The sequence below is a fragment of the Euprymna scolopes genome, chromosome 44, assembly GCF_053919585.1.
Source record: "Euprymna scolopes isolate OS-2025 chromosome 44, ASM5391958v1, whole genome shotgun sequence".
Lineage (NCBI taxonomy): Eukaryota > Metazoa > Mollusca > Cephalopoda > Sepiida > Sepiolidae > Euprymna > Euprymna scolopes.
In genome coordinates, this window is record NC_136525.1 from 43,804,614 (window position 1) to 43,823,377 (window position 18,764).

The following is an 18,764-nucleotide window of genomic DNA, read 5'->3' on the forward strand; positions in this document are numbered from 1 at the left end:
ATTTTCCCTACTCTATATCTGTGCATAAATCTAAACATGGATTCTATTAATAAAGCTTCTTTCCTAGAACTACCCGCCTGTGGAACTCTGTTCTGTTGGTCTGCTTTCCAGCTGACTACAATATGGTCATATTCAAGTCCAACATAAATTCTTTCTGAGCTGATTACTACACTGTGGTCCTGATGACTACCATATAACGATTAACCGTTATCTCCAAGTGGCCTTGGGGCCTTGATAAATTGTGACCACTTCTATAAAAAAAATTTTTTTTTTTTTAAATGTGACCTAAGTTCTGGAAAGTGAGATTTAAAAAGAGGAAGAGTCCTCTAGCTAACAAGAAAAAAAAATGCCTGAGCAACTCCACCAGCTGGTAGGGACATCTCCGCAATAAGTTCACTCTTTCCTAAAGAGCAAGAAGATAAAACCTGGGAGGATGGACCTCCCCCTCCTCAATGCTAGGTGTTTTGGTTTCAATTCTAGCTGATGACAACCGAGTCATATTTTTTGTTTCAAACTTCTGAAATTACTACAATATATTGGGTACAATATAATAATCAATAGAAATAATACGAAATCTGCATGAATTAAAATATATTTGAGCATATTTGAAAACCGAGCAACACCAGGTGGCATGCTAGTGTATATATAAAACAAATAAACACACGTTGGTTTTTATTATGGAGTGGAAGACTGTTTTTTATTTATTTTAGTATTTTTTTTTATTTTATTTATTTATTTTTTTTTGCATGTTAAAAATCTTTTTTTTTATTTTTTTATTTTTTTTTTTAAATTGTTTTTATTTTTTGCATGTTAAAAATCTCTCTCTTTTTTTTTTTTTTTTTTTTTTTCTGTTTTGCTTGCACTTAATTTGCCCGGTTTGCCTTGCTATTTTATTTTTGGCTGTTGGAAATATGGATTTTTATTGTAACTTTCACGGTTAGATGGATCAAATTGATGAAAATATCAATGAAGAATGAATTACTATTACCGACACAAATTATTAAAAAAAACAAAAAAAAAAAGAAAAAAAACACTGGCGAAGCATAATTTAAAATTAATTTTTTTTTTTATTCTTATTTAAAATTACACCTAATTAAAAAAAAAAAAAAAAAAACAATACAAAGAGTACATAAAAGTCATTATTACCGGTCATAGAACGAATATATCATACTCCAAGAATCACAAAAATTATAGTTGTTTTATTTTTAACTTGGAAAACAAGTAAGCAAAATACGACTCTTGCATCGCCATCTTGAAAAAAAAACAAACAAAAACGATAGCAGATAAGTCCACAATAATTCAAACTTGTAAAATCAACTTTGTGTGCTACTAATTTCAAATTAATCACTTTAGATAGTTTAAATTAATCACTTTAGATAGTTTAAAAATGATTTTCTTTATAATTAGGTTGAATTGTAAATAAGGACCCCCCCCACACCTTTTTTTTTTTTTTTTTTTTTTGATAGAGGGTTTACACTAGTCTAACAGTTTACAGACTATGCTGAAATAATGTCATTATTTAGAAAACCATTCTTAGCATGGGGATGAACACAGTAATTATTCTGTACTTTCACCTAACAACTTTTTATGGAAATCACTCCAGACAAGGCATGAAGCCATGGACCTAAAGAGCAAAAAAAAAAAAATACTATCTCAATGTCAAAAACTTGCCAACAATAAGTGTTACATGGAATAGATTCTGACCCAGGAAACAGCAATTCTTTCCCCTTTGTCAGAAACATTGCTCCTGGAATGTGAGGACTAAAGGATAAAATAAGGGAAGCGAAAGTAAAAGTTACGAGTCTGGCAAAAGTAAATCCAAAGTCCACTTTCTATTATTGTAAAGTGAATAATAAATTTAATTTATAAAATAAATTTTATTTATAAAATAAATTTAATTTATAAAATAAATTTAAGTTAAATAATAAATTTAATTTAAATAATAAATTTAATTTAAATAATAAATTTAATTTAAATAATAAATTTAATTTAAATAATAAATTTAATTTATAAAATAAATTTAATTTATAAAATAAATTTAATTCATAAAATAAATTTAATTTATAAAATAAATTTAATTTATAAAATAAATTTAATTTATAAAATAAATTTAATTTATAAAATAAATTTAATTTATAAAATAAATTTAATTTATAAAATAAATTTAATTTATAAAATAAATTTAATTTAAATAATGAATTAAATTTAAATAATAAATAAATTAACAAATTTGTGAAACTCAACATTCATTGGAAGTTATATCATAAAGCATAATATCAGGAACTGAATCTGACTGAACACCGTTTGCTGACTCTTGAGTCTGGTACTCTTCTGGTTCACCAACTTTTGTATTAGCTTTTATTAATTTATTAGATTATTAAGTAAAAGTACAGAATAGTTAACAACGTTCCTCAACACTCCATATCTCTTGTTTAAAAGTCGTCATTTACTCCAATGTACTTAAGACTCTGCGTGTCAAATACATGGTACTCTCTCTTTGTCTGGCCATGTTTAGGACTGGTTTTTCCCTGGTGTTCTCGGATCACGTGTGTAACACATCTATTTCTGTCCTCTCTGGCCACAGTTTTCTTTTTTTTTCTTTCTACACGAAATTTCAGAAATCGTAAAACTGAATTTCACATTAAAACAATGTTATCTACGTATTTCTCGTATTTTTAAGATGATTATATCCAAAAATTACGAAAATCGATAAGGTAGAAAATTATTTATCAAAAAAAAAAAAAAAATAGAATTTGATGAAAACGATCATAAGATACAGGAGCATTCAAAAAGGAAGTAATTTTCTATTTTGATTTAAACAAGATGGCCGCAATTTTTCACCTGCTATCATGATTAAAGTTGCTTTTTTTTAATAATTCAGTAAAATTCAGGTAATTTCGACTGCATAATTTGGAAGCTACCATTGTAATTTATTAGAATCGACAAAAAAAAATCAGTTGAAACCATTGTTTTTTATCTGAAAACTCTATTTATCGACTACAAAATTTTGTCCCAATAGTGTAGAAGCACCCATTTTTTTCCTTTCTTCCTTGCTGTGACATCCTCTTGCACACAGTTCGGTTATTTGCATACGTTGGCTGTCATACAGCTGCTGCTGCTATATGTGCATTTGCACTTTGTTACAAAACCTCTCTTGGGTGGCCGGACTCCAGGCAGAGACATTTTTAATTCTCTATGGTTCTCTCCTCCCTTTTCTTTTTGCCAAGCATCTATCATCTGTAAAGTCTACCATTCATATGTAATGTCTATCATTCATATGCACAATATTTACAGAAAATTTATATGCTTATATTTTCTATTAAAAGTTTAATTTTTTAACACAAATTATCATTATTTTCATCACAAGTGCTTGTCTGAGCTTCAATCTATAGTCCCCCACCCTGTCTTGACTTTCACAAAAAACATTCGTCTAGCTCGGTGGTTCCCAACCTATTTTGGGCCATGCCCCACCTAGGCATTTCTAAAATCCTGATGCCTCCCCTTTGTGATATTTAATTTTTGTGTGTAAGTAAAATAAAATAAATTGTTTTGGAATAATTTCCCAATTGTATCTCCTTTTAAGATAAATTTATGTCAGTAATAGTATGTTTTCCCAGAGCAGATACTACACATAACCACAAAAGATATCTCACTACTAATGCAATTCTCTATCTATATAAAAGCCAAGTATGTCCAAGGATAGAATACTGCTGCCATATCTGGGCAGGAGCTGCTAAAAATAACCTATCCTGCCTTGACAGAGTACAAAATAGACTTCGTGGCTTAGTGGGGGATGCCCTTTTCTCTTCCCTACAACTTCTCTCCCACAGAAGAGACGTTGCGAGCCTGTCTTTGTTTTACCGTTATTTCCATGGCAAGTGCTCGTCTGAGCTCCAGTCTCTGGTCCCTCCTCGCCAATCTTTTAAGAAAAACACCCGTCTAGCTGAAGCCACTGTCAAAAATTTTCTCCACTCTCTATCTGTGCCTAAATCAAAACGTAGATTCCATGAACACAGCTTCTTTCTTAGAACAGCACGCCAGTGGAACTCTGTTCCGTCTGCCTGTTTCCCACCTGACTACAACTTGGATGTCTTCAAATCCAACGTAAACAAATTCCTGATGAACCGCCCCCTTAAGTAGACACTTTATGAAATCTCAGCACTAACGTACAACATACTGTACATGCAATAACCCTTATCCCTGAGTGGCTTCCAGGCCTTGATAAGTGGTGACCTCCTTGTAAAAGAAAAAAAAATCATCTGATGCAAATTGTCCATATTTTGTTTATCTAAAAATTGTCAGTTAAAATTCCTAACCTCTATAACATTCCTTTTTATTAAAACATTTTCTCTGAATATTTTCCTCTACATAACATTTAACAAGATGAAACGATAAATTTGGCGCCCTAAAGAAAACAACACTACAGCTTTATTTTAAAACTTTTATTGAAAAAAAATTTCATTCAGGTAATTTAACTATGTAGTAGAGCTGATATTTATTCAATGTAGCCATCTTCAGCCTCGATCACCGTCTCGATATGGATTGGAACTGGGAGCATGCCTTTTCCACAAGTACCGGCAGGAGCTCGGCAAATATTCGACGGATGGCGACAATCAGGCTGGCTTTGGTATTGTGGGAGGTCATGTTGGTGATGTTTTCGATGTATGACGAAACGAAATAGTCCAGCGGATTCAGGTCGGGCGAGGAAGGAAACTTGTTTTCATCACATCACTGTTATTCATGGCAATCCAGTAATACATTTTGAGGGTGTCGGCAATGGTCCTGTTGTAATAACTTGGGTTGGTAGAGAGCATGAGTTGTATAGCGGCATATCTCCGATCTCACTCGTTGAACATTGTGTCACTTTCAAACATAATAGAAGGCTCCTATCGCTCTTGGGATTTGTACACAACTGGCCAACTAGTAGATGGTCTGCAACAAAAAAAGAAAACTGATTTTCATCAAATGGAAATGGAATCGTGTTGTCTTTTCTAGGACGAAAATTTTATCGTTCCACCCTTTGTGCCCCCACGACGTGAGCACCCTCGACAAACCCGACAGGCTGCTAAATCCCACCCCCACACTGTAGAGATCCCTAGATGTATAAGATCTTTCTACTCCAATAGTTTCTTCCCCAGAACCGCTAGACTTTGGAATTCCATTCCAGGTCCCTGCTTCCCCAACAGTACTGACGTGCAGAAGTTCAAGTGTAACATGAACCGACATCTTGCTGCCCAAATCCCTACATAGTACCCCAGTAGTTGTTGCCCCTGATAGTAGCCCCCTACACCAAAGTGGCAATTTGCCTTGTTTGGGGTGAAAATGTAATTAAAAAAAAAATTAATAATAATCGATCAGGATTATCTGGCATTGCCCTGGCACGCTAATATAATACTACACAGATACTACACTTTTGTAATAGTAATGATTACGTGAATTTCTTTGTTTTGTATTCAATTTATATTTTATTTTCAAATCGTTTTCTGCAAATGTGAACATAATTTTTTTGTCATTTTATTGATTTGATCAGCAGTGACGGCTCGTGCATGGGGCTGTGGGACTGCAGCACCCCCAAGTTATTTCTACACAATATTAATGATAAAATTAAAAATAATACGTTTGTTTATTATTATTATTTATTTATTTTTTTTTTCTATGTGTACATTATGAAATCATTAACTTTAATGTCGGTATCTCCAAATGCATATAATAACAAAAATAAAACTTGCTTGGAGCTGTGAAATTCACAGTTACACTTTCTTAATGAAATTCTCTTGTACGCATGCACGGATTAGACGCTTTAGGCAGCCGATGAAAGCCTCTTGAAGAACTGTCGATTGGCGCAGTTCCGTGTCGTGAAATTCGTTGTTTGCTTAGAGTGTGCGCCTGTATAGATATGATAACATTGTTATTGAAAAAAGAAAGTAGGTTTACTTATATTTTTAAAAATTATTATTAAAATCTGCACATAACGTGTTCTTGTACATAAAATATTGTGCTATTTTTTTTTTTAAATACGCACACTTTTAGCGTTGCGATTTAAGTCGGTAGCAGACGGAAATATATAATATGCAGAAACTGTTTATTTTTATTTATTAAAAGTATTCGGGAATTTAGCAGTGAAGCTAACACGCGGCCAAGAGTAAAAACCAAATATACAATAAATAAATCTTACCATAAAAATAAAGTTACTTTTCCATCTACCTGCCTTTTTGTTTGTTTCTTTAAAGTAGTTTTAAATGCTATTTATTTTGCAACAACTAAACTTTACAAAAAAAACTGTTTACATTTTTTCTAGAAGCAAAAAAGCGAAGAAACAGTTTATGTTGAAAATACATTTTAGTTAGAAATCTTTTTAACGTGTATGTTTTAGATATAAAAAAATTAGCATTTATTTGCCTCCGACAAGGACAATGTTAGAAGTTTTACACTTTGAAAAATGGATTTTTTACACAAGATTTTTTAATTAAAATGTGTTTGTAAGTAAAAAAAAAAAAAAACAGTTTTTTATAATTATGCATTTTTAAACTTTACATTGAATTTGTTAGTAGATGGGTCAGATAATACGCATTAAAAAAAGTAATTAGAAATCCTTCTGGACTGAGACAATTTAAATTTTTTTGTTTTTTGGGGAAGAAAGCTACATTAAAATTCGATGTTTTATAATGACATCCTATTTTCTTATAATAAATCTTCACTTTATGTCGATCTTTACCGGCATGGGAAGGTCAGTAAATAGCCAAGTTTGTTCTTTTTATATAAAAAGCAAGTTGTCAAAAGATTTGTAAATAAAATTTTGTATCTTTAAATATTTTTGTTTGTTTGCTCACTATATAAAAATGTAAACTTTTTTATTTTGCATTTTATTTACAAATACGTTTTGTTATAAATACATCTTTAAAAATAAATTTTGTAAATAAAACTATTAAATAAAACGCTATTTTCAAATAGTAAACTCCTAAATTAACCCTCGTAGGGAGGCAGGTAAATTTCAAAGTTTTTCTTTTTTGTTTTTATAAAAAATAAGTTATTTTTTTTAAATGTTTTTCGTTTGTTTGCAAAAAACAAAAAAAAACGCAAACTTTTATTTAATCTGAAAAGTTTAAAAAGAATAAATATATATATTATTTTTATTCTGTAAAGTGTACATAATTTTAAAAAATCTTTTTAATAAAAAAGTTTTTGCGTATTATCCATTTCTGATTGATTATTTGTCTTTGTTATAGAATTGAATATTTATTTGAATGTTTGTTTATTATTTGATTAAATATTTATTTATATATTCGAATTCCTTTACACGATATAAAAAAAAAATACGTAAAATTTTTGAAGCAGCACCCCCACTAATTTCAGGCACGAGCCATCACTGTTGATCAGAATTTGGTTGGTGATTAAATTTTATTTTTAGCAATCGTAGAATAAAAATTTGAACATATTCTGATTTTTATGGTAATCTAAAATTCCTGAAATATACTAATTATATCAATAAAAGTGAACATGTCTGTCTGTGTGTGTGTGTGTGTGTGTACATTTCTCTACGCAATAACTCTGTCAATTTTAAGTCTACAGACACGAAATTTGATATACAGGTTACTGAGATTTAGGAAAATCTTTGTAATCCGTTTTCGGCCAGAAATTTGGCTGTAAAGGGGTCAAAGTTCAACGATTTGACCGTTGAGAACTCTACCAAACTCCTCCACCAATTTTGGATATAAACAATTGAAATTTTAGATATAGGTTCCTTGGACATGGATCTAACTTAATAACTTGATTTGAGCCCAAAAAATAAATGTTAAGGGGTCATAATAGGGATCAAAGTTAAAAACAATTTGACCTCTGCGGTCTCTACCAAATTACTCAGACAATTTCTGGTCTAAACATTTGAAATTTTACATAAAGAGTATTCAGAGATAGGCAAGCTTTTTAATCGGTTTGGTTTGAAAATCGGAGCTATCAATATACAAATGTATGTACGTATGTTTGCATGTCTGCCTAAAACTTTCGACAGAGGCGACGGATTTTCACAAGATCAGTATCGTTTGAAGCTCGATCCTTCAGACGAAAACTACCGAAAAAATGGCTAAAAACATTAATTTCTTCACCCTCAACTGGGCACTTTTCTACAGGGAGGGGGATTGCTTTTTTCAAGGATATTTTTGAAAGTCATCCCCCTCTTTTCGATTGTCTAGCCTTAATTAAAACCTACGTCACTCCCGGTTTGACGGTGGTCATAACAGCAAAGACGTCACATTTTTTTCTCATTCTTTTCCTCCTTCACCGTACGGGTTTGAGCCTGCCTTTCTAACTTTTTTTTTTTTTTTTTGCTCAACATACACCTCCAAACACCCGGGCAACGCTGGGCTGAAATGCTAATATATATATATATATATATATATATATGAAATATTAGGGTTCCTTAATTATTTTAATTAACCTAAAGTAGAAAAGTTTTAACAAGTACTAGCAGGGAGACCCGACGTTCCCGAAATTAAAATCTTATGAACGAATGTTTCACACACCCATATTTCTAGTGTCATCAAAATCGGTGAAATCACCCATTTGTCAATCAATCAAATCGATTGATTGCTTGCTCTAGTTGGAGACCTATCACAGTGCACCGGGAGGAAGCTTCACGTTCCTCCCTGCAGTGACCTAGTCCACAGTACATTTCAGTCTACATTGCACTGTAGAGAACCTACTGTTGATTTTATAAAATTATTTTTATATAGCGGCTTGGATTAAAGTCTGAAATGCAGAAGTCAAGTATCATGCTTCAATTGAGCCCTACAGAGAAACATCCATTTTGAATGCAAAATCAAAGAACCTACAGTTGATTTTATAAGTCAGGCCTTTCTGCTTCTGTGGTAATAAAACTTCTCAAATCTACTTGCAAAGATATCAATTATCAGCATTACACATGTTTACAGTAATTTAATAAAGTGAATTCTTTCTAATTTACAAACTTACCAATGTCAGCAACACAATTGTTGATATACCATAAAGCAAAATCAGTCAGTCAATCTGTTAACATAAAAGTAAATTCTGGTTGGTCAAACCCAGAGTCAGATATATTTCCCATAAACAATTCATCATTGGTAGGCATTGCATACGACTTAGTGCAAAGTGCACATATTTGTGCTATCTCTACTTATATATAAAAGGAACTTTGTATGTATGTATGTGTAAACTGTTTTTGACTCCTAGTGGGGGGGGGGTATGAGACCAATGAATTCGCCAATCATTTTTATAACCACTGGCTGTGCTAACCAACCAATGAAAACCTTCCAAAGTTACTATAAAAATTGTCGAATTTTGGATTCAATCAGTTCGCCGTTAACTACGTCATGGACCGCATTTGATTCTTGGCTGCCATCTTGGTTACTGCCAATTACACTCAGGATCTGATCTGAACTATGCCACCATCTTTGTTCAACATAATGTCTCAACATTTAACTATGTATGTGTGTGTTTCTATGTCTGAGTTTGTTCCCTGTGGACTCCAAAACGGCTGGGCCAATTTTTTTAAATTTTATACAAATGTACTTTATATGTGTGGGAGTGTTCTTATATAGGTTTTGTATCAGAATGCCTCCAATAAGTATCAAATATGGATAACTGAAAAAATCCAATTAAAAAAAAAAAAAAAAGGACAGTCCGATTTTGACATCCATATACAGCCTAACATCACAAGTGCATTCGGGAAGTTTTATCACCGCACAGGCAGAAGGGTCTGGTGTGTAAAATCAACAGTAAGTTCTTTGATAAGACAGGGGCACATTTGTTTCTGTTTAGAGCACAATTGAACTATGATACTTGACTTTTGCATTTAAAACTTTAATTAAAGCCATTATTTAAAAATTGTATAAAATCAACAGTAAGTTCTCTACAGTGCGATGTAGACTACAATGTATGGTGGACCACATCACTGCAGGGAGGCGTGTGAAGCTTCTCGTGGTGCACCATGGGGTGATCCCCGACTAGAGTAAGCAATCACTCGATTTGATTGAAAAATGAGGATTTTCATTGATTTTTCAATAACAATAAAACTGTTGGAAGTGTGGCTCATTTGTTGATCCTCATTCAATCTCTGACAACATCGGATCTCCTTGCTAGTAAATGTATATTATTAAGTAGCAAGACAAGGTATACCAAGTCAAGTCATATATGCTGCATACCAAATGCAAGACTCCCAAAACAGCTACTTTTACAGTGAGCTGTCCGAGAGAAAAAGAGCCATAGGACAGTGGAAATAGTTCAAGGATAACTTGAAAGTGTCTCTGTTTGGTTTGTATCCCAACCCATTAGAAAACCTTGCCCCAACAATCTCTGGCATACTGCAAACCACAAAGGGGCCAGGATTGCTGAATCTACACACGTTGAAGAACATGAGAGGAAACATACTACCCAGTGAACCAGGTGCAAGTGAAATACAAACGATTGCACTGTAAGGGGCGGCTAGAATACTAAAAAGATCTCTTGGTTGGACTCACTAAAATAGGTGTAAATGTTAGACATCTAATTGGATGCCTCACCCCTTAGAAGAAAAAGATGAAAAAAAAATAAAAATTGAAAAGGCAGAGCAGTCAGCACATTTGTTAAAGAATCTTCCCACAGGTTCCCCGCATGTGGAAGATACTTTGGTGCTCGGTTCGGACTGATTTTAGTCATTTTCACGAACGTCATATTTTTGTATATTTAAATTACATTTTAATAGGTTCACATTTTCTTGAGTTGTAAGCCACAGTTTAGTTTCAGAACAATTTCTGATAGTTAGTTGTTCTATACAAGTCCTGGAGGTGACTGGTTCTCATTAAACAGCTCTTTAGTTGGAAGCCACAGAGCAAAAGATTCTTCTCATGTTGACACGAAGAAAACAAATGCGAGGTTGCTAAAGAAAAAGGTTGAATTTTTATGGAGCGATTCTGGTTTCTGATTGGTTGGTAGCAGAACGTGAATTAATTCGATTCGTCAGTTCCTAGCAGCATCGTTTATAAATAGAATCCCCCAACTGTGAAGGACCATACTCCTCATTAGCTCAAAAATATTGCAATACATTTGAAATTTTATAAGCAAACTACATTTTTGTTTTTTCTTCTTTTAGGCGAGTCCCTCCGAAGACAGTGAAGATTCTCTTGGTTCTCCAGTCAGTCAATTACAGCAAACTGCTTCCTTCTTCCGCAACATCGGTAAATATGAGGTATGTGATTGATGATCTACCCCAAAAATGGCTTGTGTGTTTTAAGCTCGTTCCATGACAAGTTGTACGCAACAAACTCTAACCCTAACATCTAGTTGTCGAAGATCAAGGTTTGTTGGCGAATGTTTTTAAGCTGAATGGTCTCAGCAATGACAATCTTGATCTTGAGAATGTGGTGTAATGGAGAAAAAGGTGGCTGGTTAATTTTAATGCATCGAAAACAAAGCTTCTTTCCTTTCATCATAATCACTCTGATCCCCATCACACCCCAATTAAAAAAATGCCTCTCATCTTTGAGAAGCTCCAGGTCTTGACAAGCTTCTTGGACTGACCTTCACTCCTGATCTGAAATGGAACACATACATCAAATCTGTTGCCAAGATAGCTGGAAAAATGGTTGGATCACTCCACCACTCTAGCAGCTATCTTACTGCTGCTGCAATCCTCTATGTATAAGAGCCAGGTACGTCCTAAAATGGAATACTGTTGCCACATCTGGGCAGGAGCTGCTTTGCACAACCTATCCAGCCTTGATAGAGTTCAAAACCGGCTTCGAAACCTTCCCTGCAACCTCTTTCCCACAGAAGAGACGTTGCAAGCCTGCCTCTGCTCTATCATTATTTTCATTGCAAATGCTCGACTGAGCTCCAATCTATGGTTCCCCCTTCTATCAAAACTGTCACAAAAACACTCGACTAGCTACATTATCGTCTGAGCTCCAATCTCTGGTCTACCCTTGCCAATCTTTCACAATGAACACCCGTCTAGCTGAAACCACTGTCAGTAATTTTCCCCACCTGTACACGCAATAACCCTTATCCCCGAGTGGCTTCCAGGCCTTGATAAGTGGTTACTACCTTGTAAAAAAAAAAAATCAACCATTTCCCCCACTCTCTATCTGTGCCTAAATCTAAATACAGATTCCATGAACAAAGCTTCTTTCCCAGAACTGCCTGCCTGTGGAACACTGTTCTGCTGTCCTGCTTCCTGGTTGAATACAACATGGTAGCCTTCAAATTTTTTTTTTTTTTTTTTTTTTACACAGTGATAACCACTTATCAAGGCCCGGAAGCCACTCAGGGATAAGGGTTATTGCAAGTACATTACGTTAGTGTGGAGATTTGATGAAGTGTTTACTTAGGGGGCGGTTCATTAGGAACTTGTTAACGTTGGACTTGAACACATCCAAGTTGTAGTCCGGTGGGAAGCAGGCAGACGGAAAATCCAATATAAACAAGTTCTTGTTGAGCTGTCCCTATAAATAATCAAATTTTACCTAATTTATACCATTAACTACTATCTTACATTCATTAACCCTTATCCTTGAGCGGCCTTGATAAATGGTGACCCCCCCCCCCAAAAAAAAAGTGCAGGTTCTGCCGCACATAAGTAAAGTGTAAATCACCTGACGTCCAATTGTAAAGTTCTGCTGGATGACGGACACAAATACGATGCAAATGTATCCACTGGACCATCTGTAAAAAAATGGAATATCCAGTATAGTAGCAAATTCTAGAAATAAATACCAGAAAGAATAGTTGGAAATAAGTCATATGGGGAGGGGGGGGAGGGGCCAAGAGGGAGAAACGTAGATTCCATGAACACAGCTTCTTTCTTAGAACAGCACGCCAATGGAACTCTGTTCCGTCTGCCTGTTTCCCACCTGACTACAACTTGGATGTCTTCAAATCCAACGTAAACAAATTCCTGATGAACCGCCCCCTTAAGTAGAAACTTTATGAAATCTCAACACTGACGTACAACATACTGTACATGCAATAATCCTTATCCCTGAGTGGCTTCCGGGCCTTGATAAGTGGTGAACTCCTTGTAAAAAAAAAAAAAAAAAAAACTAACATCCTTTACCCTTATCCTTGACTGGCTTTAGGCTTTGATAAATGTTGAATACCACCTAGCTAGTGTCTACCGAGAAATCATTTCGGCAAGGGAGTGTTTCAGGTGGTCATAAATGGTTATATAATAGCAACTCGAAATTGATTGATGATTTGGGCTCTGAGAAGACTCTACCCATCGAATTTTTTTGTGTGCGTCTCCCTTTTAACAACCAACAATCCATAACCATGGACACCGACAATAAAAATGTTATTTTTTCATATATCAGTTCGTTATTTTGTTAAGCACAGCAAAAATACAACATAAGTAGTTTTTTTTATTTTTATTATTATTTTTACTAGGGAGCCGCAAGTTATCAAGGCCCAAAGGCTACTCGAGGATTAATCTTGTTTTTCTTTTTTTATTTTCAGGAAGAAATCAAAATGTTTGTAACTGCTGTCGTTAACGAGGAAGTGGAGGACGTAGAGAAACACTTGGTTGTCAAAAATACGGAACTTTCCGATTTTGAATGTTGTCTTGCCGATGCTCGTTATAAGGTGTGGAAGCTCTTTTTTCTTTTCTTTTTTCCTTTTTTTCTTTTTCTTTATTCCCTTTTTCCCTTTTCCTTTTTCCCTTTTCCTTTTTCCCTTTTCCTTTTTCCCTTTTCCTTTTTCCTTTTCCTTTTCTCTTTCCTTTTCTCTTTCCTTTTCTCTTTCCTTTTCTCTTTCCTTTTCTCTTTCCTTTTCTCTTTCCTTTTCTTTTTCCTTTTTCCTATTCTTTTTCTTTTCTCTTTTCTTTTTCCTCTTTTCTCTCTTTTCTTTTTCCTCTTTTCTCTCTTTTCTTTTTCCTCTTTTCTCTCTTTTCTTTTTCCTCTTTTCTCTCTTTTCTTTTTCCTCTTTTCTCTTTTCTTTTTCCTCTTTTCTTTTTCCTCTTTTCTCTCTTTTCTTTTTCCTCTTTTCTCTCTTTTCTTTTTCCTCTTTTCTCTCTTTTCTTTTTCCTCTTTTCTCTCTTTTCTTTTTCCTCTTTTTCCTCTTTTCTTTTTCCTCTTTTTCCTCTTTTCTTTTTCCTCTTTTTCCTCTTTTCTTTTTCCTCTTTTTCCTCTTTTCTTTTTCCTCTTTTTCCTCTTTTCTTTTTCCTCTTTTTCCTTTTTTCTTCCTCTTTTTCCTCTTTTCTTCCTCTTTTTCCTCTTTTCTTTTTCCTCTTTTTCTCTTTTCTTTTTCTCTTTTTTCCTTTTCTCTTCCTCTTTGCTTTTTTCTTTTTTTCTCTTTTTCTCTTTTTTCTTTTCTCTTTTTTCTTTTCTCTTTTTCCTTTTCTCTTTTTCCTTTCCTTTCTCTTTTTCTGTCTTTTTCCTCTTTTCTTTTTCTCTTTTCTCATTTCTTTTTCTTTTTTGTTCTATTTTTCTTTTTCTGTTCTTCCTTTTCTTTTCTTTTTTCTTTTCTTTTTTCTTTTCTCTTTTCTTTTCTTTCTTTCTTTTTTCTTTCTTTTTTCTTTTCTTTTCTTTTTCTTTTTTCTTTTCTTTCTTTCTTTTTTCTTCTCTTTCTTTTTTCTTTTCTTTCTTTCTTTTTTCTTTTCTTTCTTTCTTTTTTCTTTTCTTTTTTTCTTTTCTTTTTTCTTTTCTTTTCTTTTTTCTTTTCTTTTTCTTTTTTCTTTTCTTTTTCTTTTTTCTTTTCTTTTTCTTTTTTCTTTTCTTTCTTTCTTTTTTCTTTTCTTTCTTTCTTTTTTCTTTTCTTTCTTTTTTCTTTTCTTTCTTTTTTCTTTTCTTTCTTTTTTCTTTTCTTTCTTTTTTCTTTTCTTTTTCTTTTCTTTCTTTTTTTTTCTTTCTTTTTTTTTCTTTCTTTTTTCTTTTCTTTCTTTTTTCTTTCTTTTCTTTTCTTTTCTTTTCTTTCTTTCTTTTCTTTTCTTTCTTTCTTTTCTTTCTTTCTTTTCTTTTCTTTTCTTTCTTTTCTTTTCTTTCTTTCTTTTCTTTTTTTCTTTTTTTTCTTTTTTTTTTCTTTTTTCTTTTTCTTTTCTCTTTTTTACTTTGTTTGGTTTGTTTGACATGTTCTAAAAAACAAACAAAAGTACAGAAAAATCTTTATGATGTATGTAATCATCACGTAACTACTCATCATGGGACAAAGATGTCATATTCCAAAAATTATGTAAATTGATCAAATAATTTTTTTTTAATTAGCAAAATCAAATTTTACGATTTTTAGCAATCAAAGTTTTAATTATCTTGAATACAAACAAAATCTTTATTAAAATTGAATTGTAGTCCTTGAATATATAAACAAAATGACAGCTCTGAATTTTTTAGATGAGGATTTGTTATTTGTATCATTGGGATTTTTCGGACTACTGTTCTCATCTTGAGTGTTATTTTTTACAACGTTTTGGCCGACGTAATCTTGAGGTGCATCTTATCAAACTTGGGAATCTGAACAGAATTTCAAACGGGACCCTTTATTTACTTCATGGGTGTAAGTAATTCACAAGTGTAATTTTGGGTCACCCACACCAAAGATTGAACTTTCAACCTTTAGGAGAGTATCACTTTACAATAACATTTTACCAAGTACTCTAACCATTGCGCTACAGGTAACGAAGTAAATATTTAAGAACACAATTAAAGATTGTAAATTATAATTTACAAGAATTTATTATTTGACAAGATACTCAAAAAAATATTTTCTGACAAGCTCAATTCTCTATTTTAGTTTTATTGAGCTTTATCTGGTAAATTAAGTGATTTCAAGCTATATATATATATATATATATATATATACACGCATGGACAGAAGTTGATTTACACCTGCCAAGATCAACTGTTTTTTGCAATTTTAACCACTTTACAGCCATTTGTACAGGTTTAAAACTAAATCGAAAGTGTTCCCAAGGTTCGAAATTACTGGATTTGACATTAAATAACCTGAAAAGGGTTGATATACCATGAAAACAAAAACAACCAAACCGAATAAAATATTCAGAGTTGGATTCAAAATCGTCTGTTATGACCTCACAGCCAATAACAATAGCCCCCTCTCTTAAAAAAAAAAAAAAAATATTGCAAAACATATAAAAATGCCTTGAATAGGGAAGGTGTTTTAGATTTTAAAAAATTTACATCGTTGAAGGTTTTTAATCTCAAATTAAACAATGCTTCTTACAAAGAACAACTTCTTTTAGAAAAAAAAACAAATTTTTCAACGTTTAATTTATTTTTTGTTCTGTATATTTCAGGGTGATGGCCAACCAGTACTGCATAAGGCAGTTCTTCGTCGCAACGTTTCAATCGTCAGGAATGTAGCGCATGCACTTGTGTGCACAAACAAGCTGCAACTCGATTCCCTCAGAGATTCGGTAACGATTAACCTTTCATCTTTAACGGACTTCAAAATCTATTAGTGTAATGTTGTGACCCTTTGGCTGTGATTACAGCATAGTACCTGTGTAACCTGTGGCAGGCATTATTATTTGATTCGAGCGATGGTGGGTCGCTGGATTGATTATTATGATTAGAAAAATAAATAGATTGGAAAAATGTGAGAGCTGAAATAATAAAAAGGCAACAAAGGACTGTTAATACTTTTTTTTTTTACATGAAGGTCCCCACTTATCAAGGCCCGGAGGCCACTCGGGGATAAGGGTTATTGCATGTACAGTAATCAATGGAACAATATCGTAGTAATCGTTAGTAATGGAGATCTGATAAAGTGTCTTGCTAAAGGGGGCGGTTTATCAGGAATTTGTTTATGTTAGACTTGAAGACATCCAACTTGTAATCAGCTGGGAAACATGCAAACGGAAGAAAGTTTCACAGGCGTGCACTTCTAAGAAAGAAGCTTTGTTCATGGAATCTACGTTTTGATTTAGGCACAGATAAAGAGTGGGGAAAATTACTGACAGTGGTTTCAGCTAGACTGGTGCTTTTCGTGAAAGATTGGCGAGCGGGGACCATAGATTGGCACTCAGAAGAGCACTTCCCATGGAAATAACGATAAAACGACTTGTGTTATGTTGATTAATTAGACTATTCTCATCTTGGCTGTTATTAGCACAACATTTCGGTCACTGCAACCTGCAGCCTTCTTCGGGTGTTGAAAACCTGTTTCTTTTTCTCTACTAAGAAAAAGAGGGCTGGCTCTGCATTACAAAAAATCGAACCGTGTGTTTGAGGGTGGGTCCGTAGATCATAAAGAAGGTTCAATCTTCAGGGGTCACTAAGTTTTTTTTTTTAAGGTTTTCCTATGACTCAATTTTTCTGATGACTCAATTTTTTTACTAATTGCTAATATTAGTAAAAAAAAAAAAAAAAAATGTTTTACGACACAGCGGATCGATACCCACGCATTGTATTGCATTTATGCCAATCGTTTTTATTTATTTTATTGCAGTTTTCATAACTGCATATGTGCAAGAATAAAATTATTCTAACCATAATTAAAGCAGTTGTCAGTTCTCTCATGCATGTCAGAAGGCTAAAGGAATCACACGCATATTTTTTTGTTTTTTTAATCATTAGCTCTATACTGGGACGGCTAATGATGTTATTGTTTTCTATATATGCCGCCTCTGTAAGTGTAAGCTAAATTGCATTTGGATGCCCCTAATCACAAAATTACAGAAAAAGAACAAACAAGATATATGCTCAGCCCAAGGGAGGTAACTTCATAAAAAAAGAAACTTTTTTTTTCTTGGAGTTGCCCCCCTTGCATTGTGTTTTTTTTTTTTTCGCAAAGTACAGTTTTCTTGGCAGTACTTCGCAAACGAAGATTCTATAAAGGGGGTTTTCCACGTCGACTGCAGGCACACTTGTGGCTGACGAACCCGATGCGGGACAAGCAGGTTCGGCCACAGCGGCTGCAGTCAAAAGTCACGTCAGGTGTGGCTGCTGAGGCTTCTCGAATCTTTCTCCTGCAGTGCAGCGCCTCCCTCAGATTCTCTGTGTGGGAGGGGAGATCTCAAAGGAGGCGACAGCCTGGTGGACAGTACGTCGCCAGGTAACATGATCAGCAGCGAGAGTAGACCACTGGAGGTGGTCAATGTGGCAGTGACCGAGGGACTTCTTCAGAGGGTCTTTATATCTTTTCTTTGGTGCCCCTCTGCCACGATGGCCATTAGAGAGTTCGCCATATAAGACTATATAATAAGTACAATAAATAATAAATAAATGTTAACAAAGGCAAGATAAGTTACTTTTCTACCTAACTGGATAATTTTTTTTAGTGTTTTTATTTAATGTCAAATGTTTATTCGGTTTATACAGTGTTTATCAGTATATTTTAAAAAGACAAATAGTGGCAAAGTTTATGTTAAATACATTAAGTTTGGGAAAATGAGTTCAAGCTAAAAAATTATGCAAAATATTGTTAGAAACTCACTTAATATATTGATTGAAATTGTCGGACTGACTTCCTCATCTTGGTTGTTATAGACACAACGTTTTGGCCGTTTTGCCCTCCGGCCTTCATCTATAACGACCAAGATGAGGAAGTCAGTCCGACAATCTCAATCAATGAAAACACCTCATCTCAAAAATACAGACAATTACTATCACTTAATATATGTCAGCCTATGTCACGGTAACATATATTAAAATATATATATATATATATATATATATTTTAATATATATATAGTGGACACTAAATTCATTTCCAACCATATTATTTAATATGGTTCTTCAAAAAATTAAAACTGTACCTCTTTTTATTTTTCTACACAAAAAGATACCTAAAAACAGTGACTGTCC

At 33.5% G+C, this 18,764-nt stretch overlaps 1 protein-coding gene across 2 annotated transcripts in view; it reads left to right on the plus strand.

Moving 5' to 3' along the window:
* Positions 1 to 18,764, plus strand: part of LOC145268823 (uncharacterized) — a 212,281-nt gene that overhangs the window by 83,957 nt on the left and 109,560 nt on the right. For both annotated transcript variants that reach the window (XM_080124466.1, XM_080124465.1), the window contains exons 14-16: positions 11,102 to 11,197; positions 13,462 to 13,587; positions 16,253 to 16,372. In XM_080124466.1, the coding sequence (XP_079980592.1) occupies positions 11,102 to 11,197; positions 13,462 to 13,587; positions 16,253 to 16,372 (342 nt within the window). The remainder of the gene's footprint in view (positions 1 to 11,101; positions 11,198 to 13,461; positions 13,588 to 16,252; positions 16,373 to 18,764) is intronic.